Genomic DNA, 24,854 nt, shown 5'->3' with positions numbered 1-24,854 from the left:
ATCGTGAATGCCCTCTTCAGCGTGTAAGCACATCCTTGTGAAAGTTCAGGCACATAGTTCGAACACAAAAGCTCCACTCTTTCTCCTTAACTGTCCTCTTTTCCCTAAGTGGTACCAGACGTAGGTATTTCTTCATTTAGCCCGTTCAAATAGAGGCAAGCTGCTGTTCTTTATTTATTTAACAAAACGAGCTGTAAAAGCCAAACATTAGGTCATGGAATATTTTCACCCCAAGAAATAAGTCAATGCCTTCGATGAGACATCAAACCCAGTTTAAGTATTCCTCTGCAAAATATGAGCTTGTGAGGGCCTTTAGTGAAGTCAAGTAGTGCTGTGGGATTCTTTTTTTTTTGTTTCTTAAATACAACTTTTGAGCAGTGTGGCGCACATGCGTTTCCAATTAAGAGCTCAGAGCCAACATCCAAGCCTGGGCCCCATTCACCCCTTCCACGATTGACCAAGTCTGAGGAAATGTTAAACAGGCATCATAACCATAACAGAGACAGCAGATTTTTCAAAAGCTTCACCGCTCTCAACAGTAATTAAGACATCACGGTGAATTAATGATGTCGAGTGAAAACACCACATGGAATCTAAATAAAGAGAGGGGAACATAGTTAATCATAACTTTTTTGTGACATGCTCAAAGCTGAGGCACGCACACAAAGCAAAGTGTCCCTTTGGTGAAGGAGTACAATGCCTGCTTACGGTGCAATGACATTAAAAAAAATGTCAACGGTGTTGATTTGTGAAGATCATAATGAGAATGCACGGTTTACACGAGGCACTCCGATTGGACCTACTACCCTGGGAGCAGCAATAACTCCCTATGAGCCTGTCTCTACTCAGACTTCAATCTCTGGGCCCCAAGGAGCTGTTGGGAGTACTTTGATGTTGTGTCTAAATGAATTGACTGTGCTTCTTGATTCAGCCCTGCAGTCATCCGAGCCCCCACCCCAATTCTGTCACCTGTGATAAACACCACAAGTGCTAAGTGGTACCAAATTCTGGATCACATGCCCATAAAAGCCCACTTTTTTTTTTCTTCTTCTCTTCCCTTCAACTTTGTAAATGACTGAGAAGAATATGATTGTGGTTTCCCTGCTGCAACATATCTGAGCAGAAGCCCTTTGATGTGTGAGGCTGCATGTGAGCAAAGGAACGCTGGGCTGGTTTTTGTTACCTTGCGGCCCCGCAGCATCCACGAGGTGAGCCTTTATGTCAGATGCCCCTTCAGGGCATGCTGTTTGGTAGAGCCCGGGCAAAGACAACAACCTCCAACGTACATCTATCACTGCATTTCTTTTTTTTTTTGTTTTGCCCTTTGGAATCAGAGTCAGGAAGCTCTGCATACGAGCTTGCAACTTCACAGACTAGAACAAAACAACAGCTACATCTTATTAAAGCAACGTGCAAAATATGTTTCCACGCAACTTAAATGCATTCTCAATTATGTTACATGAGGAATGCATTTTGGAAAGTAACTTATTTTAATTATTTACATGTCCACAAAAGCGCTTGTTGATGTAATGCCGTTTTAATTTGCTGTGGAGCTTTTTTTTGTTTTGAGAAAATAACGGTGACGATGACCATTTCCTGGTTAAGAGTATCCTGTAGTTTGGTTAAGGGTTTCCCTCCCTTACCAACAACATGTTGCAGGGTTAAAATACACCATGTTGCAGCATTAAATGTCTACTGTGTAATATATAGGTGGGTAATTGGGTAAATGTAATTGGAGTTGTGCGGGGATCTAAGAATGTATATATATTAGTGGACATACTGTAGTCTTCAGAAGTAGGACAGAAGTAGCAATTAGCCACCTGGGGGCGACTGTATGAGTGTGATCTGATATATTGGTCTTTCTACTGTCTTTTATTGTTTAAACTGTACAAGTGTTATTCTTTTTAATATCTCAAAAGGCCAGACAGGCACAGGAGTTGCAAACTAGCAAATTGCTACATTGTTCCTGATAAATAAAGATAGATTGGTTGATTGATCGACTCCACTGTTGAAAACTTTTTTGTTTGAATGAAACTTCATGAGCAAATTAGCTTCTACTTCTCACTTGATTTACAACGTAAATATACATTTTCTTGAGGAGATCGTAGCCTCAATCGATTGTTTTCAATAAAAGTGAAATGATGTTGTAGTTTAGAGGAAAATAGACTATAAAGCACAGCACATATGATGGACGCCGTGTGATCCATAGCTGGTATCGTACAGTACACATCTGGATTCCATGTGACATCTGTGAACTTGTAGTTTCAAAAGCTGCCAACTGAAAGATAATGCCCATTTATATAAATGGTCTATCAAGTGGGGAGGTGATTTTAGCGAGACAGGGTTGACTGAAGAGTACAGGTGCAGAACTGAAGAAGTACCAATGTGTTGATACATCCATCTTGGAAATTCTCGTTTGTTTGCTTTGAATACAAACGTGTAGTGACAGGAGCCATAGCCCAGGCAAAAAAAAAAAGAAAAAAAGAAAAAAGCAATGTCCCAGTGCTAAAGATAGCGATGTGTGCAACCAATCAGCGACTAGCAAACAGTGCTACAGCTGATTTGAATCAAAGTGCAGGGCAGAGACAGCGGTTAGAGGAAAACAATACTTATCCATCTAAGCTTCAGCTTGGTCAATTCTCATTTGACTAAATCCAATTACCATCGATTCTGTATCTCCTTAAAGCCACAGTTTAGGTTTTCCTTGATAGTGCAGAAGTCTTAACTGGGATGAAGCGGCAGTGTTTAACCTATTACAGCCTCCGATGAAGCGGTTGAGTTCTGGAGGAAAGTACGAGTTCTACAGACGAAAGGCATTGATCTTCCCACACCCTGGGCTTTCCCAGCGTGTGCAGCTATTCCAGTGGAAATCCTCTGAACACCTCTCTCTCCTCCAGCGGCGACGATGCTCCCGAGCAAACGTGCCCTGGATGGAGCATCTCATTTAGTCACCGGGCTCTTTGATGTGGATTCAATGCTGCAGTGCATATCATTCGTGTTTGAAGGTTCAGCTTCCACAATAAAGCAGGTTTTGAAGTTTCACATACTGCAGGTGCTACAATGTGATAATCTGGGAGCCGGTTATGCATTATACATTTTTCATAAAAGAACATCATCACCTGAGAGTGAAACGTGGAAAAGTCAGCGCTTCAAGGTATATATATTGACAGAAAAGTGTTTGTGAGACTTCTGGGTGTGGGACGAAAAACATTCTACTTATCTTGAGCATTACAGAATCAGCTCTACATCTCTACTCTGAAGGGGGTAAATATCCAAATAAACAGAGTAGAATAACATTCGACTGGGGTCTACCATGCTATGACAAGACCAATTTAGATGACTGAGTGCTTCTTACATGGCACACAAGCCATGAAAATGTGTGGGAATAAAAATCCTCTCCTCCATCTGATTTCCAAATGGAGTTAACAAGCACTTTAGAACAGGACCTTTTCTTAAATAAAACCAAACTAAAGCCATGGTTCAGAGGAACAGTATATAAAATTTAGGATGGTGAACTGTCAGAAATTAAATATACTCTCTATAATTATGTTAGCAGAAGTGTATATTCGCTTCAAAATAAAAGCTGTAAGGGTTTAGTAGGCTTAGAATAAGCCTTTTAGTGTCGTGATTTAACGATGCCGAGTTGCCATGTTTCTACAGCAAAATCAGTAATTTTTGTGTGGAAGCTTATTACACAAACAAAGAAGATCTAATCCATAAATAAAATTGTTTTTAACATCTGTATCAATGGGAACCTCGTCAGCTGACGGACAATTTGGTGTGCTTTTTTACAACAACATCCTCTCTGTCATGAGAAGGCCACGAAAGTTCCATGAGGGAGGTGTGAGTGGGTGTGAGTCGTGCATTTGTTTGCAATCTGCCGTCTCACTATTAGATGGCACTAATTCTCACGCACTGGACCTTTAAAGGTGCATTATGTAATAAATCTAGAGCAACTGGCCATAAAATCCTCCTAATATTTTCACAGAGACTCAGGAATAATGTTCATTTAACAAACTGAACTCACCAACAACAACAGAACAGCCAAAATATTTGCATTAAAAAAAATATTTTGCAGACTGCAAATCATGTTTATGTTTGAAATCATGTTTTGGCATGTGGCGCCACCTACCGCCGTCTACCAACCATTGCAGTCAGTAGAGTCTCAGCTGCCGAGCAACCACGGGTTGTCAGTTATGTCAGAAAACCAAACCTAAAAAACCTTGGTATTTTGAATTTGAATGTAGTAACTGTTTTTGGCCACATTCTGACATACAGCACCTTTAAGCTTGTGTAATGGTGAGAAAGGAAGAAATAATGTGTCCAAAAAAAATCAGAGATTATCAATGTTGTAATTAACTCGGTTGGAAGAGGTTTTTTTTGGGAAAGCTGTTGCCCGAAAGAATAACATCAGGTTGGCAGCTCATGTCTTGGAGTGAATGAAGTTTGTGCAAACGCTTCTGATCTTGATAATTAAAGAGTGTTTGTATGGAAGTGCGAGAACCACGTCTTTTTTTAGAGGATGTTTACTGTCTCTAAAGCATGGAAATGGTGGCAGCCTGAGGGGCCGCCTGCTTTCTTTTCCCTCTTTCTCTATCTGTCTTGTGCTAAGTACACACACAGACACAAGCACACGTGTACACATCGGAACTCTACACACTGTACTGACAAGTACAAACAAAAACAAAAAAACCCACACGCAAGAAAGAGTCGTCGCCTCCACAAACACCAGCCTCTCAATTAGCATCGGCACTCTCCATTTTTTTTTCTTCCTTCGGAGCGCATTATTTTTCAGCTGGTTGCTTCTTCTTTGTTTATTGTGAGCAGACCAAAGCATGATCAGCAGCTAATCACTGCATGTCAAACTCACAGACTTAATGCAATCACTTAAAAAAAAAAAGCCGTGATTAATCTTCTCAAGTTCAGATTGCCATTTTAGATTTGGACAACCACCAGTTTCTTTTAGATGCTCAAATCAGTCTAACAGCCAGCGAGAAGATCAGCGTTTGTTTGATATAATTTGTTGTGACATGTTAATTGCATCTACTTGTAATTCTCTCTAATTGATGTTTGATATGTCTCAGGAAATTAGGCCAACTCGATAACACTGCAAATATTATGAATTCTTGTCGCCTTTCTCTTTCCGTGGCAGGTCTGATGAATTCACAACACCTAAATCCGTAATGTGTCAACTCGCTGTGCAGCTCTGCTCTGTATTCCCAGGGCTGCCAGGCTGACAAATCTAAGGTTACAAGCATACCACAGTATATTCAAAACACATTCAGGCTCGCCGCAGTGGGCCAGAGAAAACTAACCTGAGCAATTTTCACTGAGTTCTGTGTTGAACCGCCGGCGTGGTATTCGACATTCTTCCTCTTCACGATTTCTTCAAACCTGAAATAGAAAAACAAAGAGTTGTTACAAAGGACAATGTTCACAGTAAACCCACAAATTGAATTTAAGGTTAGATGCTGCACGGGTATAGATGGAGAACAGCTGCGACAGTGCAGGGTGTGAAAACAACTGAATTTGGCACAGAAATGTGTGGTATCGTGAGAAATGGATCCTAATGACCTTAGTGAGTCTTTGACCTTTTTATTCATATCATGTCATGACTTCCTCTCAACAGCATACAATATCTAAATAACTCCAGAAAGTCACAACTGTCATATAAACCAGACAAATAATAATAAAAATGATCGTTAAACTTAATTTGTGCAGCCCCTTTGACACAAGATATGCAGCTTAAGGTGTTTTACAATGGAAAAATGACACGTGTACAAATAATATTTGCGAGATTTTGCCATTTTATAGTAATAACATGTTACATGGTATCTTTCCTTGTCTGCAGTACAATTGAGCAATAAAAACTTAAGCCTGTCTGATTGACAGATAAAATAGAGAATTGGACAGATAAAACACTTTCTTCTCATGTCGGGCATCTGTAAAATGTCCTCGTGTCATGGACACCATCATATTTTGTTGCAAATTAAGACAACATCTGATGTACAGGTCAGAATTGGACCAAAACCTATTTTCCCCGTTGTTCTATTTATTGTTTCAAACTGCATAAACAACTTGAAAATGAAAAATAGAAAAGAGAAAAACAAGTATCAAAGCTCTTGGATACAAATTGACAAGTTGACAGAGGGATATATGGATCAGTGTGATGCAAGGTTGCTGAAAGAGCCGGCCAGTGTACAGTGTATAGTGTGTGCTTTATAAAAAGATGATAAAACCTTATGCCGAAGCATAAATTCCAAACATTGCACCACTTTTTTTTTGTTTTGTTTTCATTTATCAACATTGTTGCGCAAGGTCTGTGTGTTATTTGTGTGTGTGTGTGTGTGTTTTTTTAATTTTACTTTCTTGTTTTCCTGTTTTTTTATTACATAATATTTTATCCTGTTAAATACCTTGGTTTTGTATGGAGCCTGTTTCCGCCAGACACCAAGTCAAAATGAGGAGATAGAAAGTCATAATTATGAGAAATGAAGTCGTAATTTTTAGATTTAAAGTCATCATTTTGAGATTTTATGTCGTAATTATGAGATAAAAAGTCGAAATTTTGATTTTATATACCAACCATTCTGATTTTCTCAAAATTATGACATTTTATCTCATAATTTTGACTTCCTATCTCATAATTTCAATGTTTTATCTCATAATTATGAGATAGTATCTCATGATTTTGACTTTCTACCTCATCATTTCGACTTTTTATCTTATAATTTTGAATTTTAATCTCATAATTTCTACTTTTTATCTCATAATTTCGACTTTGTATCTCAAAATTACAACTTTGTATCTCATAATTACGACTTTGTATCTCGTAATTATGACTTAGTATCCACCCCCTCCCAAGGAATCATAAGCAAGGAATGAGGAGAAGTCAGGAGTTATAAGTTGAAGGGTGAGAAACAACAAATACAGATAACATCACGTAGCTTATTGATTATTTGTTAACACACTTTAAATGACCAATCCTGTCTCTTTTCAACATGATCACATTTATTTCCGCGAAATAATTTCACAGGAGAAAACAGAGCTAAATAGGATGTTTTCCATCAAACAGATACAACAACTTCTCTAAATGATTACTTTTGTTGCTCCGTGTCTCTTTGCCATAACAGGATTAGCACCATAACAAGTAGTCGACAAGTAGGATACTGTAGTTTCAGGGTTAGGATCAGCTGATGTTTTCAAGGAAATTAATGAAAAAAAAAGTTTCCTTCCTCCTCTCATAGCTGGATTTTGTGTTTCAGTACCAATCGCATCTGATGAAATGTTTGATGTCTGAACGTGCACGGCAGAGTTTAGAAATGACTCAAAGAGACTAAACACAATAAGTCAAGGAAACAAAAATGACACTGGGGAATGGGGAGAGTAAACAACTGCTGAGTTTTCAAACAAAAAACAAAGGGAACACTCTTGGGGAGACGGTGAAGGGAGGAAAAAAAACTGAAGGCAATTCTATCATTCTGTATTTTCCCATCATGCTGCCATTTCAAACATCAATAGCTTCAATTCTAATGCGTGGCGTGATGCATAGCTGGGATATGCTGTGAGATAGAGTCTTTATCTGGGGAGCTGCGAACATGAATAATGTGTATTCTCCACTTGGCTCTCACAAACCACCTCCCAGGGGGCTGGCTATATAAACATGTCCACTCTGCTACGGAAATTGACCTAACTGCAGTGAAGATGATCCAACACATTAGGAGGTCCTTGACTCCCCCCCCCCTCTAAACTGCACTGCACATTAAAGACTGTCCATTTTGTAAGTGTATTTACAACTGGGGGAAGAAAATCCAATGAGATGGTAAATATTTCAAGGTGCACCATACCATTCTCACTTTGCTTTACTCATTCAGCACTGTGTAATTCAGCGCTTAAATTAGCTGAGTAAGAGGAGTTGTTGAGGAAATGCCTCAGAGTCATCCCAAGGGGAGCCGGTTATGTAAAAAGCTCATGCTACCTCTTTTTTTGGGATTAAAAAAAGCATTTCCCACAAAAGGTCACAAGGTTTTGCATATGTTTTGTCTGTTTCGACAAACCACATTTCCAGAAAAGTTGGGAGAAACGCAATAAAAGCTAAAATGTATATTTTGTTTTACTCTTTACTGAACAGACAAAGGTACACATTTTCAGATTTTCTGTGTTTTTTTTCTGACAGCTTTAATTATCTTTGGTAAATATAAACACATTTAGAAATTGATGCTTTGAAAACACTCAAAAAGGGGTTGGACAGTGACAGGTTTACGACCGGGTCACATCAATTTTTCTTTTAACTCTACGATTGAATCATTTTGGAGTCGAAAAACTGTAATTGTTGCAGCATTGCATTCTTTCTGCGTAAAAGAACTCAGCTCCTCAACAGTCCGTATTCATCGTTGTTTGATCCTTCTCTTTATGATGTGCCATACATTGTCAACAGGAAACATCTCTGGACTACAGACGGGCCAGGCAAGCACACACACAGACACACACACTTTATGTCTACAAAGGGACGCTGTTTTAACTCGCAGAATGAGACCTGGTATTATTCTGCTGAAACAGACATGGAGTTCCTGACAGTTTCCTCATACAAAACCGCCTAAAGGCTCAATGTTAACGCGTATTCAGCAGCAGCTCCCACCCTTGGCCTTTACACAATGAGTTTCCCCTGACTCTGTGAATGTTTTTATGATATTATGAACTGTAGATGGTGACAGACCTAAATTCTTGGCAATCTCTTTGCAAACATTGTCTTTGAACTGAATGGCAATTATCTCAGCAAGTTTGACGAAAAGTGCATTTACAAAACACAGTGGAAAACACTGACCCCTTTTGTCTGTTAAATAAAGTGTTGAGTTAATCAGGTTGGTAAGCACTTCACTGCAGAAGAGGAAATTTGTATGCAAAATGCATCGCGGCTTACCGACATGTGTCAGCCACAAGTGTGCAACCTGGTATAAAACAGGCATGGCCGGATTTTGAGCAAGTGTGAAAGTAACCTTTACTGCTTCAAAGAAAGTCTGCATATCATGTCTCAAGGCAAAGGGTCTACCCAGGGCAGAATGTTCCCCAATAAAGAAAAAAAAAAAACTTTCCATGCAAGTGGAAAATATGCTAACCGGGGAAAAAAAATCTTCCTGAGACACCTGTTATGACTTCTTGACAAAGGAAGAATTTGAGCACTGTGGGTGTTTATAACATGAAGGCAGCCGAGGTACTCCAGAACCCCTTTCAAATAGACACACAGCTACTGAGGATTTCAGCTTTTTTTTTTTTCTTCCCTAGAAGTATTTGCTCCACCTTTCAGTGCAGACAGCATGGGGCCCTGCTCCTGGACACCTCGAAAATCCCATCCGAAAAGGAGCAGCTGCCTCAAGACCTTTACACCCTCAAACATCATGTGATCCCATAGTTGTGACACCATAAACGGCCCCCTTGGCCATTTAGGGAGAGAAAATCCCTTTCCAACTACTGCAGTCTGAGCTCAGTCTGTGATGGGAGGGAGCGGGGGAAAAGAAATTGTTTTGCCCAAAATGTCCTCAGCCTGTAACCTGCACTTTTAAAACATGGTGGTGTTGTTCAGCAAAGGAGCTATTCCAACTATGCAATGCATATGGACAGGCTATGTTATGCAACGTGCTTTACAAGAGGCTAACCCCAACACACTGCTAATAGCACTCTGAATTAAAGGCACAGGACTATTTTTCTATTCTAACTTGTAGGGCTTTTAAATATAAAAAAATGTCCATTACATTCAAACCACTGTCAAATCCTATCAGCTCAACATGACTCATGACATGACCTTCTGTCACCCAACGACATTCTCATGCTAACCCTAATCCTACATTGTTGGATTATGACTGAAAACACAAATAAGTGTCCACAAAAGTCGTTACTACTGCATAAAAATCCAGTGTTTTATTAGTTTTATAAGAAACACTCTTCTTACCACCACCCTCCTCCTGTGCCACTGCTGTATACCCACAAATGCTCCCTCAGTCAGGTGTGATAGTATTGCCTAACAAAGCCAGTATTAAAATAAAGAAGATATTTTTTTTCATCAACAACAACATACATGACAAAAGGTTACACACTGGAGTGTAGAATTTGTATTGGAAGGGTATGAGAGTCCTGAACAAAAAAACTAACACCTCTCTCCCCAACTCCCCCAGCACAACACATTCAAACTGTTAGGACATATCACACAAGTCAGGAACATTGTGTTGTTTACATTCCAGGAGACGGAGCCCCCACCGCTGATTCCCATCAAGGGAAATATGAGAGCTTCCAAAGTACCATGAGTGTTCTCTACCCCGTGTGACTCATGAGTTCCTCTCTCACCTCCCCAAAAAAAAAGCCAAGCCAAGTAGATTATTTACATGAGGCAATAATTCAAGATTTGCTCCTCTAAGTCTCTTAAACAGAGGCCAAGGCGAACCCATTTACCCAATCCCTCTTCATTCGCCTTTGATGTTAGCCTATCTCGATAAGACCGGATGAGTGCCCTAAAATCCCCGTCGAGTGATTTCATGAGAAGAACAAGTCTCTGTTAATCAATGGCTAGATTGGATCTGGATCCTCGGGAGTGGTCCGCCTCAAAGTCCTCCCAAGTGTTTGAGTGCACACCGGGGTAATTCATCGCTAATGATCACCGCGGCACCCACTCTCCTGCATGGTGTTATTTAATTGCCTCGTTCACGTTTAAACAGCTTACAAATCACAAGGACAGGCAGGGAAACATGATCAAACAGCCCCTATCACTAATCAGGGGAGGGCAAGGGGAGAAGTGAGGGGACTCTGCAGCTCTCCTTAGGGATTAGGCAGAAGGAGGGCTGAACAGCAACAGTAAATTGTCTCCGCTTCAGCTCCAGCAGGCAGGTACATTTAAACAGGCACAGCCATCTTTCTCCCTCTCTGACAGAAAAAGAGAGGGGCCAATACAGCTAAAAGGCTTCAGTAATCCCAGTTTCAACACAAGCATCTGGAGTGGAGACAGGTTCCACCAGTGATTAGATTCCCCAATCAGTGTGTGCATCCTCCACCAGCCTTCCTTGGTAGTCTGGAGGTAGTACAAGGCCTGATGCACAATAATTGTTTCCATAGGTCAGGCAGAGAAAAAAAAACAGCTCGGGGAAGTGATGAAAGGGTGAGGAATATTGTTGTTTTTCCCCCCAATTAAATTGTTTGTCAAACCCATCACAAAGGGTTACGCAGTTTATCTGTTTAAAATCAATACGCTCGTCTCACTGTGAAAGCTTGTCCCGACACGAGACGGGCCCATTAATTATTCTGTTCTGCGCGCTATCGCCCGGCTGCTCAAGGTTGAGCTTTATCTTTTCTTATTTCAAATCAATAATTATCTTCTACCATGCTCACGCTCCCCCTCAGAAATAGATGTGCTTTTCATTCAATGCCTGTAGTCTCTCGCTCTCTCTTTCCCTCTCTCACTCCATCTCTCTTTATAACAACCGGTGAGGAACGCAGAATGAATAGGACATTCTTATCAGTGGAACATTAGAGCAGGATGGAAATAGATGGCGAAGAATAAGGCGCATAAAAGTACTGAACACAAATGAGTCATGATTCAAATGGCAAAGCAAGGCCTTGTTACCATCCTCTGACATCTTCTAATAGACTACAGCAGGGGATGAATGTTGATTTGTCACAAAAGCAGCACGATATCGCCATTGCTTAGGTATCACAATCCATTTGGGTTACCTAAGCAATGGCCCGCAACTCTTTTACACTGAGCCTTTTTGCATCATAGACTGGATGCTCAATTAATGACTGTGCAATTACATGGTCATAATGGGTGAGTAATTGCATTAGAAGACAGAAACAACAAATGTGCATCCCTTTAATAATCGGCAGATACAGCCACAGCAGCAGCAGCAGCAGCAGCAGCCCATTTGTTGGCATTAGGCAAGGACTGCTGTTTGTACTTAATTAGGCTGCACTCAAGGATTAGGCAGCAGGGGCAAAATCTGGTCACGGAGGATGAGTTCATATTATTTCCTCTGAAATGTCACAGGTTTTTGGCTTCGCGCAGCAGAGGGTGGCGTTGTTTGTCACACTGTACTGTGTGGATGTGGGAGAGCGAGTGCAAGTGTGTGTTTGTGTGAGGATATGAAAGAGAGAGGCACACTGAGGGAGAGAGTGGGAAGAGGGAGTGTGTAAGCAAGGATGAGGCTTCTGGTGTTCTCTCGAGGACTGAGATTTTGAAGCTGCAGCACAAAGCCTTTGAGACATTTCCCTTATCTTGGAGGTTGATACCAGGATCTTGGTGATTCAGAGCAGCTCCATGTGAATAATTCCACCAACAACCCCTACTGCGAGGACCATATGGCCCAGTGTGAACTTTAAACACATGGGGAGTGTTGCTGCTCACCAGTGAGGCCCCAATTTCTCGAAGAGAAGTGATCAGCACAGACAGTGCACTGACTAGCCTTCACGTATAAGGACTGATACCATCAGTGGCTCTTCCTGTGCGGCTGCTGGGGGAACAAGGATGACTAAAAATAGCCCAGAGCGTGCTTTTCTGCACTGAGCGTGCTGTATGTACAGGCTGAGACACCCACATTTTAATTATAAAATGCTCGATAACAGGGGGAGTTGTAAAGAGCGGAGGGGGAGGGGGGGGGGGACGCCCACATACACAGAGATGTGGATTATGTTAGTTCCACCCCCTTTGACTTGTGATCTTTCCTTGTGGCACCACCTGCTGGCAGCCACCTCCAACCACAGGGAGGCGTTTGTAGCTCCAGCAAGGACAAGCCTTAATTATGATTGCATCAGCCATTTCATATGATGCAGCACGTGGGCTTTTAACTGCAGCGTGACCCTCATGTGCAAGTACGTCAAAAATGATACATGTGAAAAAACCCACAGGAGAACGCTTTCTCTTCCCTTTCAATTATTTGAAAAGTTTTCTTGTTTTATAATTCAAGAGGTCTAGATGCCCATTTCTTACAGCTGAGTGCAGAATGTCAGATTCACACAAGCGCCCCCAAATGGTTGAATTCATGTGCATCAATAAAACATAAACAGCAGTGTGGCTGGCAGCTGAACATGTTTCTGATGTCTCAATTACCAGTTGAGTGCCATTAATCCCTGCTCTCTCTCTCTTTGGCTCAGAGGCTGGTTGATGGATTCAGGCCTGTGACCTTTGAGGGGCCCCCCACCCCCCCACCACCACTAGTGGGGCTGCGGAGGTGAGTTTAAGTACAGTACTCTCAGCCTCAGCAACAGACAAGGGAAATGGGGAATAAAACGGGGCAGGATAGTAATGTGTCTACACACTCAGTCAAGCATGAGTGCATCCAGTGAAGTGGCACCATGGCAAGCACATGCCACCTCTGCACGCATGCTTGCATGTAAGCACACACACACTCTCAGCAGAGTGTTTCTTCTCCTAACACACCAGGATAGCTCAGCCAGGGGGGTTCTACCACTCACGATTTGCTTCATTATATATTAAAAACATTAAAAAAAAAGGAGGGTTAGAGTCAAGTGTGTTTACGGAGCAGAATCTATCACACGCACACCCAGGAGCCAGAGTGTTTAGCATGTACTCAGTGAGAAAGGCCTTTGTTGTTTTCCTCCCAGTAAGCAGACGGAGCTTCATGGCAGCCGCAGCAGCAGCAGCAGGGTGTGCGAGATGTACACAGACAGCGGGGTGTGTGAGTGGAGAGGCACCTCCACTGATCTCCTGTGTCGTGTGATGATGTGTGTGTGATGTGTGTCTCAATCCAGCGCTGATCCCCCTGAGTCAGCCCTGTCAGTGATATGAGCCTCCCGCCCTCTCCCTCTCGCTGCTCTCCTTCCCTTTTCCGCTCTTTCCTCCGCCATCGGGAAGGCTAATAACAGCCACTAACACTGCATCCCTGAATTATTCATGCAGCAGAGGGTCACACAGCATAATGAGGAGTTTACTCTCATTCTGGATGTGATTGTGACGCTGCTAATCTGCATTTAGCACAGAGAGAAAGAGAGAAGGAGGGAGAGGGGGGGCGAGGGGTAGAGGGAGGGAGGATGAGTGCTGATGAACTTAATTGCTGTGAGCAAACAACCTCTGAAAAGAGTCACGCCATCATCCAGAGATGAGAAAGTAAACAATTAATTATCATCGGACAGTGGGAGCCATACAACCAGGGTAATGTTGACGAGCCAGCTGATCCCACCCCACCTCAACCCCCTCAGAGGTGACAATACACTTTCAATAACAATTACTCACTCATTCGACACTAATAATCATTAGCTCTAATATGATGTGGTTAGCAAGCCCATGAGGGTTTGGAGAGATGGTACATTATGCAACGCTGCTCGTTTTAAAAAATAAATAAAGCTGTAATGCCTAGTTATCCTAAAATAAAATGTCTATTTGCCCACATTATAATCTCCTGCAGAAAGAGGCGTGTTTTCATTATGTTGACATGATGTTTCCTTTGGAGACTCATTGAGGAAGGAACACCGGGCTACTGTTGCCTCCTGCTGGCCACAGTTGGCACCAACCCCATTTACTCATAGTGCAACACAATAAGGACCAAAGAAAAGCAATGCTGAGAAAACAGGAAAGTAAAACAAACAATTCATATTAAATATTGAATGACAACATTGTTTTAAAGACATGTAACTGAAATTAAATGCAACAGCATAAACTAAAACAACGTATGACAACATGTATATTTTTTCATGTGAGATTACGATAATATTCAACCATGAGTTATAGAAAGCCAGATAATCTCAATGCAACCTTGCAGGAGCCCAACTTACATTTCATGCCACTTGATGGCAGCAGTGACAATCTGAGTGAGAAAGCCCTGCAGCAGCAGGACATGACAACATTACAGCATAATATGTCTAAGCAGGCAGAGAGTTAGTCACAGACAGTTCTCTGGCTGATTGGTTTCCTCTCACACAATCATATGAAAATATGAGGTTGGATTTCTGTTGGTTTTGTAACATTTATCGTAGAGAAACGTGGGGAGAAAGCTAATGGTTTGAAATACAACAAAGATTTTAGGCAGGAAATGAACCAGGGATGTTGTGGTTTCATGGTATGTCTCTTAACTACGAGGCAACCAGGACACTCAGGAAGTTGGTGTTTTTCCTGCAGGGCAGATCCCATGCTGGCTGTCATGAGATGGTGTCCAACTTTGTGTTACTTCATCTCATAGTGTTCAACTATATCCTACTAGTATGTACAGTGGTATGCAAAAGTTTGTACATTTTCATGATTTTCCTTTAAAAAATTTTGTTTGTTTGGATAAGAAATGTCAGTTAAATATATCATATAGGGGACAAACAAACAGTGATATTTGAGAAGTGAAATAAAGTTTATATGATTTACAGAAAGTGTGCAATAATTATTTAAACAAAATTAGGCATGTGCATAAATGTATTCATTTTATTGATTTCAATGCCTTTAGCACTAATTATTGGAACTCAAAATTGGTTTGGTAACCTCAGTGACCCTTGACCTCCATACACACAGGTGAATCCAACCATGAGAAAGGGTATTCAAGGAGGCCAATTGTAAGTGTTTCTCCTCTTTGCATCTTCTCTGAAGAGTGGCAACATGGGAGCCTCAAAACAACTCTAAAATGACCTGAAAACAATGCTTGTTCAGCATCATGGTTTAGGGGAAGGATACAGAAAGCTATCTCAGACATTTAAGCTCTCTGTTTCAACTGTGATGAACATTGTGAGGAATTGGAAGACCACAGGCACAGTTCTAGTTAAGGCCTGAAGTGGCAGACCAAGACAAATCTCAGATAAGCAGAGGCGAAGGATGGTGAGAACAGTCACAGTCAACCCACAGAGCAGCTCCAAAGACCTACAACATCATCTTGCTGCAGATGGTGACACTGTGCATTGTTCAACTATTCAGCGCACTTTACACAGGGAGATGCTGTATGGAAGAGTAATGCAGAAAAAGCCTTTTCTCTGCACCTGCCACAAACAGAGGTATGCTAAAGCACATTTGGACAAGCCAGCTTCATTTTGGAATAAGGTGCTGTGGACTGATTAAACTAAAATAGAGTTATTTGGGCAAAACAAGGGGAGTTATGCATGGTGGAAAAAGAACACAGCATTCCAAGAAAAACACATGCACACTTAAATGTGGTGGTGGTTCAATCATGCTGTGGAGCTGTTGGGGTCGCATGGATTCCACTAAATAGCAGCAGATTCTGGAGAACAATGTCCAGGAATCAGTGACAAAGTTGAAGTTATGTCGGGGCTGGATCTTTCAACAAGACAACAACCCTAAACACTGCTCAAAAGGCATTCATGCAGAGGAACAAATACAATGTTCTGGAATGGCCAGACTCTAATTGGAAGCTATAGGGAGCGTTTAGAGGCCGTTATTTCTGCAAAGGGAGGATGAACAAAATATTTATTTTGTGGTGCCTAAATATATGCACATGCCTAATTTTGTTTAAATAATTATTGCACACTTTCTGCAAACCATATCACCTGTATTTCACTTCTCAAATATCACTGTGTTTGTCTCCTATATGATATATTTAACTGAAATTTCTTACTCAAACAACCAATGATTTATAAATGAAAATTATGAAAATTTACAGGGGTGTCCAAAACTTTTGCTTACCACTGTAAATGTTTTAAGAGGAGTCACAAATACAGAATATAATTTCACTTCATAAAAAGGCTGAGAAAACAGCCGGGGGCTGTATTTCATTTAGAAAATGTTATTAAAAAATATTGAAAAAATAATTATTGAAGAACTATAGTTGCTTACATATGGGAAACTACAGCTGCAGATGTAATTGGAATGAACACCCATAAAAATAATGATACATATTTTTAGTGACAATATAATGATAGGGTGCAGAGAAAAACTATATCAAGCTTTGGAGGCACACATGTAGTATTAGTTGGACTGCTACACAAAAACAAATATATGCTGTCTTTACTGTTATAGCTGTATAACAACTTATCTATACCCCTTGATTGTTGTTTGCACACACACAATTAGTGATACTGAATTTGACCTCTGAGCTTAACCTATCTTTTTTTTAAGGGCAGAAGCAGTATGCAGTACTTATCTGCACCCAGGGAGCAATGGGCACGCATTCGACATGTTTTGATCAACAACTGACAAAAAAGTATTGATTGTCAAAACTTCTGGTGACCGATTTTTGTCAATTGCCTAATCACCTGCTTCAGCTCTAGTTTCCACTTTTACATCTAAGTGGAGAGGCATCAAAATCCAACGTCAATACTTGTTCAGAGGAGAGAAAAAAAACGTTTAAGTCCCCAGCCAGTACTAACAGGGATGTTGATGGTTTCAACTGTACAACAGGCAATTTCTCAGCCACAACACGATTATATGGGCTCTGCTGTGACTCGATAATTGAATTAAGGCATGGCCACAGTGCACTGCATCCAATGATCTCTCGCCCACCAGGGTGATAGGGGAAAGAAATGAATCATGTTACACTCTGTAGATTCATAAGCACAACAATGGTGTTAGCTCCTGCTTCAGCTTGTAAGTCTATTGTGGCCTTTTCGCTAATGATATTATTTGTCACAACACTTCAGCCGAGTTCTTCTTCATCCACGGATCAATGACCTTGTGAACGACCTCTTTGCACTTCACCCGCTGAAATGTTTGTGTCGTCAACGCTACTGCCGTATTAAGAATCAAGCGCCAAACGCGACACGACCTGTACTTTTAATTAGTCAACAGGAAGCAACGCAAAAGATACACAACATGTGCTTTGAGCTGACAGATGTGGTGACAAGAGCGCAGCAGAGTGTGAGGTATCGGTGGGGACATGCATTGAAATGCATTGTGCTGGGAATTAAGCACCAAAGCTGCATGATAATCCTGCCCTGACCTTGTGTAGAATGTGGAGGGAACGATGTCTGTTGGGCTAAAGATAACACTGCTGCCTTTGTGCTGCAGGAGAACAACAGTGCTGATGAGGCTGCTCTGAGCTGCTGCTACTGCTGATGCTGATGCTGATGCTGCCGCCACTGATGCTGCTGCCGCCCAAGGTCAAATGTGTCCCCTTTGTCAAGTAACAAGACCTGACAAGGTAGCCTGTTGTAAGGTACAGACGCTGTGATGCACTGATTTGACAAACAGTGAATATGTTTTACTCTTTTGCTTTTTTCAATTTGAACGGTGACATTGTGAACAATTCCTTCATGCATCTGAATCTACACTCACAGCTTCACAAAACCATTAATCCAAGAATATGTCTTTACCAAGGCTACATGGAATGGTGTGGCTGCCTATTTTTAATTCAACATTTGCAGATGAAACAAGCAGCATCGTCCAACAGTAAATTAAAAAACACTTCATCAATGTTCTACTGATAAACATACAACCATGCCTTTTAATAGTACATGCAATAATCGAAACTCAAATCTATCTGTAAAGCAAGTTGTGTCTGTGTGTGTCTTTGACGGGCATATCTCGCTGACCGTCAGATCAACCTAAGATTTTGGATATAGGTTGAGCATGGCCCAATGGTGTGCATCCTTGATTTTCGTTTTTTGTAGTAATTGTAATTTTTGCTGATTTATCACGCTACACCAGGCAGGGGCACCGTCAGGATAGTCTTTCATAGTAAGCACAGTCCCCTCCTCGGCTAATTTTAAAACATGCGTTTGTTGTACAGACTGAGGAGTATTTTATTGTGACAAAACATAGTTTTACCATGAATGACTATTAAAAACGCATGGATGTGGCCACAATGGACACAGTTCTACAGGTCGCGAATGGCCTACTGCTCTCTTTACGTAGGTGAAATACCCTGCGACGCGTCAATACATTAACAAACATTGTGGATGGTGTGCATACTGTATGAAAAGTATCTGTTTTATGGATTTGCAAATGTTAGCATGCCAATCGGAGATTTAGCTTTAGACGTTGCAGTGGTCTTAACATGCTAATACATACTTTCTACGGGCACTGCACTCGTATGTTATAATATAAAAGGTGATGTATGTACGAAACCACAATCAGAGATTCAAGAAACATCATGAGGGTCATGGGGTTGCTGGTGCCAATCCCAGCTACCATAAGGCAAAAGGTGAGGTCACACCCTGGACTAGGTTTCCAGTCCATCACAGGGCCAACATATAGAGATAAACCAGTGTGTCTAATTAACCTCTGCATGTTATTTGGACATGTGGGAGGAAACTGAAGAAAACCCACGGGAAAACATGCAAACTCCACACAGAGAGGCCCACACCGGGACACAAAGCAACAACCTTCCTGCTGTGAGGCAACAGTGCGAGCCACGTGTTCCGCTGTGTGGCTCATTTGGGAAACATGTTAAATGGAAACACTTTGCTTCACTGATAACAACAGTGCAGCCACTATATACACAAAATCCATTTTCATTTGCAGGCAGCAAACTGTGTTTGTGATCTGGTTTTAGCAACACAACTAGTAGCACCTCAACACACTGGAGGCAGAGAACAAGAAGCTGCATGAGAAATACTTAATGATGCAAAATCTAAAATGCCTCAGAACAACACTCGAAACAAGTCTCAGTCAGAGAATTCACATTCAAAATCAAAGACACATAACCTGCCAGCAATCCCCACTTTTCAGGATATCTCAGTATAAATATTTGGGTTTCTTGACTAATGACCATCTTTCTTTTATACCTCGCATTCAGCTCATGGTAAAAAAAAAGAAAAAAAAAAGGCTGAAACTGAGGTTTTATTTTAGAAAAGTAGCTTGTTGCTGTTGCATTGACTGTTATACATGATATGTTATACAAAGTTTACATACTCATGATACAGATTATTATGGAGCTTTGAGGTTCATCACTAATTGTAAATGATTCACCTGCAAATCCAAGCACTGGCATATCTTATTTTTTAAGGCTATCTTGGGTCTCTTATCTTCATATCTTCAGGCTTACTTCATATCTTCGTCAGAACAGTACAGGGAGTTACTGTTTCAATCGCAGGATGTATTCCTTTTGCCAGTTCCAAGGGTCCGTACTGAACTACTGTAGATAGTAGACTTCAGGATTGACGAAACAAAAAAATCTGATCTCATTGGACACTTTTATTGAATGGTTTGGAGACAGAAATGTACGGCTGTAGATGTTCCGTCTAAATGCACTTTGATTTTATTTAATAATTTGCTGATTATGTGATACACACACTGCACATGCCTGAGTGATTGTATCGGTGCCCTAACCTGTATATGCACTGCAGCTCATCTTGGCCAGGACACTCTTGCAAAAGAGATTTCATTCTCATGGTTGTTATAATAATTATAAGAAGAAGGAAAAACAAGGGTCTAAAGTAGAGATGCGTTAATATAAAGATGGCTGTAAGAAGAGAGAACGTTGATCACTGACTATAAGATTTGGTGAATAATTTTTCCTGCTTGCTTTTGAAGTTTTTTGGGGAGGGGAATATTGTGACACATCATTCAAGGTATTTGAATACTTTATCAATCACCTGATTTGGCCTGTTTTGCCATTGGAAAAAAAAAGCTGATCTCTCAAAAACAATGTGGTGGGAAATAAAATAATACTTTCTAAACTAATCAAATTACTCACTGAGATAATTATTATGATACAATTAAATTTTGCGAAAGTCGAAAAAATCAGTTCGGTGTAGTTTTAACATTCTTTATGGACAGAAAACAACAAACCTGTGTTAAACAAGCATTTTGCAAATCTGAGGCAAAACATTCCGAGCAGATGTGTCTGAAAATGTGTTTGTACAGCTTATAAAAACTATGTATATATATATATATATATTTATATACATATATATTGAACCTTTGTTATATTGATAATTAATACAATTATAATCAACAATACATTATACAACATTTTAATATTTGAAACATGAGAGGAAAAACTTCAGAGTTTGCTCAACACCTCCCACGCAGAGCAGTTCTGGCTGGCACTCTCAACTTCATACCATGTTAATATTAGAAAGTAATCTTACAATGAACCTTCTCTGTTTACCTTCAGCTCCATTTCAAAAGAATGCTGTGTTCAGCATTACATCAGCATGTTTTCGAGGAATGCTATAGTACTGTTGGGCAGGAGGGAGGGTCGGTAGAACCTTTATGGAAAGAACAACTACGATTGCTTTATCCACTGTATTAAATGTTTTTAAATAAAAGGTACAAATATAATTTTGAATATCCAGAGACATCATGGTATAGTTTGGCACAATTTCAATTCCAGAAAAATGTGGGCGTGTCGGGTTCTGCAGCTCCTAGTTACAGAGGTCTAATTTATGACTCGGCTATTTTGAGCACAGCCAACAGTGCCAAGAGGGTAGTAGTGGGTGTATATGACCAGCGTCGCCCTTATTTGGTCGCACATAATTTTAACACTTTGTGTTACACTAGTGTAGCATGTGGTGTCGTAGAGTAGATGTGACTCACAAGGCTTTGTGTTTGTCTTCAGCCAGGATTTGGTCATTAGGCTTCAGTCCAAACCTTTAGGGAAAGATTAACAATAACAAATGAAAATGCAGTTTGGTTTGGTTTGATCAGAGAAGACACAGACATATGAAGATCATCAGTGGAAACAAATGATCTGCTTGTTCTTACTTGTCAAGGAAATCTTTGTCCACAACAGCTGAAATGTCAAGTAAGGGATTACCCATCCCAAAAAGAGTGTTTTCACTGCAAGGAGACAAAAACAGATTGTAATATGCAAACTCCCACTCACCAGACGAAGACAAGCAACCTGCTGTGACACAGACAATCATCCGTTTCGGATTTACTGAATGAAATCACTGAAATTCAGATGAGAGATGATCCCACGTTACATGCAATACCGAACCTCTCCCATGTGTTGAGAGCCAGAGTGGAACAAACATGTATAATTGGAAAAGTAGGAGCTAAACACAGACATGTGAATGTATTTTCATAATTTTAGGTGAGATCACTCCTACAATGAGAAGTGTATAAATGACAGGGATATGGTTTCTTTTCCTTTTAACAACCATTCACATGGAGATTTGGGGAAAAAAGAAAAAGCACAGGCATGTGCAGCTTGTGTGCCAATCTAAAGCTTTAGATGACTGCATGTTCAGACTAATGACATGTCAAAAAAGGCAAACCTATATTCAGTTTGAAGAGTTTTTAATGGTTTCATGGAGAAATTTTCAGCAACAAGATATCTTAGTGGTCAAAGTATACACCTGTCAACAGTCTTCATAGGAGGTTGCAACAGATTTTATGTTTGGATTTTACATAACCCGTCATAGAAAAAGTGTTGAGGAAGAGACAGTCACTGAAGTAATCAATGACTCAACACACCAGCCGGAAAGTCATATACTAATACATTCATTTCACAGACAGAATGATAGAACTTTCTGTGTAATTATAAACATGATAATATCAAGACAACACTACAGGTCCCTGTGAAAACATTGCAGGATATTTGCCTCTTACCTTGGAGAAGGCATGGTGTCACAAAACCTCAGAAATCTCACTTAATACAATAATTAAATGACCAACAGCTTCCTCCACTCTGTCAAAGCAACGTGCTTTTGGACTACAGGAACTGATCCGCACTTTGACCAACGCTGATTGGCTGGTGGGAGAAGTAGGCGGACCGTAGTATCCCCCTGTTCTGTGATTCGCTACACATGTTCCAAATAATTGTAAAACTGTCTGTGCTGTGTTCAAGGCCACTGGGAAAAACGACAAACACTGTGGTAAACGCCAAAACAAACAACAAAGTTGTGAAATATTGATATTAAAAACGACTGTTCTTTTATCCTTTATCAAACATATATAGATTTTTGCTGGCAGACGGTTCAGTCACTTTTATTGATGGATGAATGATGGATCACGTTTCAATTTTACTTCCTCAGACATTCGAAAGTGCCTTTTCCCTCAGGTCAAATGAACGCGGCTGCACTGATTTCATTTTTATGCAGAGCGAAGCTGTTGTTTCCAGCTGATTGTCGTCACTGTCGATGTTACATGAATAATAACTGCTTCATGGCGGAAAACAACACGACACGAAACTGAGCTTTGAGACACTTGTCTTTTACACTGCGACATGTTTTTTATGAAGGTTATTTACAGGTAACGAATCATTCGGGGAGAAGCACGCCCTCCTTTGCTAACTGTGGTTAGCACAGTCAACACCGAACAACCTGTGTCCATATGCTAACATTAGCTGCACCTGCATGTCCTAATTTATGTGACATTCAAAGGTTAAAGCTGTTGCTATAGCGCCTTATCACCGCGCACCTCCTCCCGCAGACAGTTACACAACAGCACCGGATATAATTTATATGACCTGACAGCTAGCCACAGCGGCTAACTGCAGAAAAAACACGGTTGTACAAACAGCGATAACACTGTCAAGTACCTAACATGGTTACCTTAACATGGTTTTCCTCCCTTTTGACATGTTTACTCCTCCGACAGACATTCTCTCAACCAGCAGCGGTTGTTGCGAAGCTGCGGAGGCGGGGAAGCCACTGCTCACTGCCGGGCAAAAGTGGTGAGAGGCTACGGCTTCCCTGCACACAGACGGCGGTGATGGTGGTGGTAAAAAATGATGATGGGGAAACTGGTCCACAGCTTGTAGCCCAGTAAGGAAAGGAATATTGGAGATCATTTTCTACAGACTGAGACAAAGTGCATTTAACTACAAACAGTTATCGTGTTACGTCTGTACTTTCTGTCCGTCTCATAGATAACAAATAATGGCCCTAATTAGTTGTATAAAACACTGTATTACAACACTGTAACATTGTTATTTATATATATATATATATACACATATATATAGACTTACATTTTAAATACAATGTTGGGTACTTTTTAAAATATCTGGTACATTAGGGGTGGGAATCACAGGGTACCTTGTGATACGATACACGATCCATGACACCAATAATATCAGAATACCTTGATTCTGCCATAATCGATATATTGCAGAACAATTATATGGCGATATATAGCGTGGATGAGGCATTCAAAAGTGTCTCACATTCAGTTGAGCAGCACTTGGCAGGGACTGTTTACTTAAAATAAAATAAAAAAATATCAAATAAAATATCGATATTTGCCCTGGTGTATGGATGATCATATTTCACGAAGAAGGATGATAATATATTACCAAAATACCCCTATCTTTCATTAACTGGTGCACAGGTATTTCTTTCATTTGTTTGTAATCAACGCAAAGCACTTTACAGTGTTTTTAAAAAAAGTTATTTATAAACACAAACTCTGAACTTTGGACTGGACTCACATCGATAAAGATAATACATACATGCATACAGTACATTATATAGATATGAATTGGACTATTCACTATGAAAGGACTGTGGACTTGTTATTTAACTCTATTATCCCTTGTTTATTAGGCGTTTACTCTATTCTTGGTCAATGTTCAAGTTCAACAGTAGGTGTCATTGTTCACCCACTTAATTCTTCCGTATAATCATCAGCCACAACAAAACTACTGTGTGGTGAAGTGTGTGTGTGTGTGAAGTGAATAAAGTTCAATATCTCATTTATCTATTGGAGGCAGGAGAAATTGGCAAATGACCCAAGATGGGACAATTAATGAAGTCTCCACTGCTGAAAGTGCCTTTGCATATGAGAAATGAAGAAAATGTTTTGGTTTAACATCATATGGTGAGTCAGGTGTCGTTTACCTGCAGAAGAGATGGCAGCAGGATGCACGATGGGATGAAGGTCAGCTTATAGTTTGCTGGATAAAATGTTACATTGATTTGAACCACCAACCAAAACGTTGTAGACCAAATAGACCCACACTGAAAAATAATTCAGGAATGGTTTAATGCAGGATTTCTGACTCCTAGTCCTGGGGAGCCACTGTCCTGCATGTTTTTGATGT

The 24,854-nt window shown here is 40.5% G+C and overlaps 1 protein-coding gene across 3 annotated transcripts in view; it reads right to left on the bottom strand.

Moving 5' to 3' along the window:
* The window catches only part of adkb (adenosine kinase b), a 131,004-nt gene extending 107,511 nt beyond the window's left edge, over positions 1 to 23,493 (bottom strand). For 2 of the 3 annotated variants that reach the window (XM_083904024.1, XM_083904025.1), the window contains exons 1-4: positions 23,365 to 23,493; positions 21,572 to 21,646; positions 21,404 to 21,457; positions 5,316 to 5,394 (exon numbers count right to left, since the gene is read on the bottom strand). In XM_083904024.1, coding sequence (XP_083760150.1) covers positions 5,316 to 5,394; positions 21,404 to 21,457; positions 21,572 to 21,646; positions 23,365 to 23,414 — 258 coding nt within the window. In that variant the 5' untranslated portion in view covers positions 23,415 to 23,493. Of the gene's footprint in view, positions 1 to 5,315; positions 5,395 to 21,403; positions 21,458 to 21,571; positions 21,647 to 22,420; positions 22,513 to 23,364 lie in introns of those variants that run through there. The other variant, XM_083904026.1, reaches the window with a different exon arrangement.
* Positions 23,494 to 24,854: the final 1,361 nt, after the last annotated feature.

This window comes from Microchirus variegatus (assembly GCF_963457635.1).
Source record: "Microchirus variegatus genome assembly, chromosome: 17".
NCBI classification, from domain to species: domain Eukaryota; kingdom Metazoa; phylum Chordata; class Actinopteri; order Pleuronectiformes; family Soleidae; genus Microchirus; species Microchirus variegatus.
This window is presented reverse-complemented; position numbering and strand designations above follow the sequence as displayed.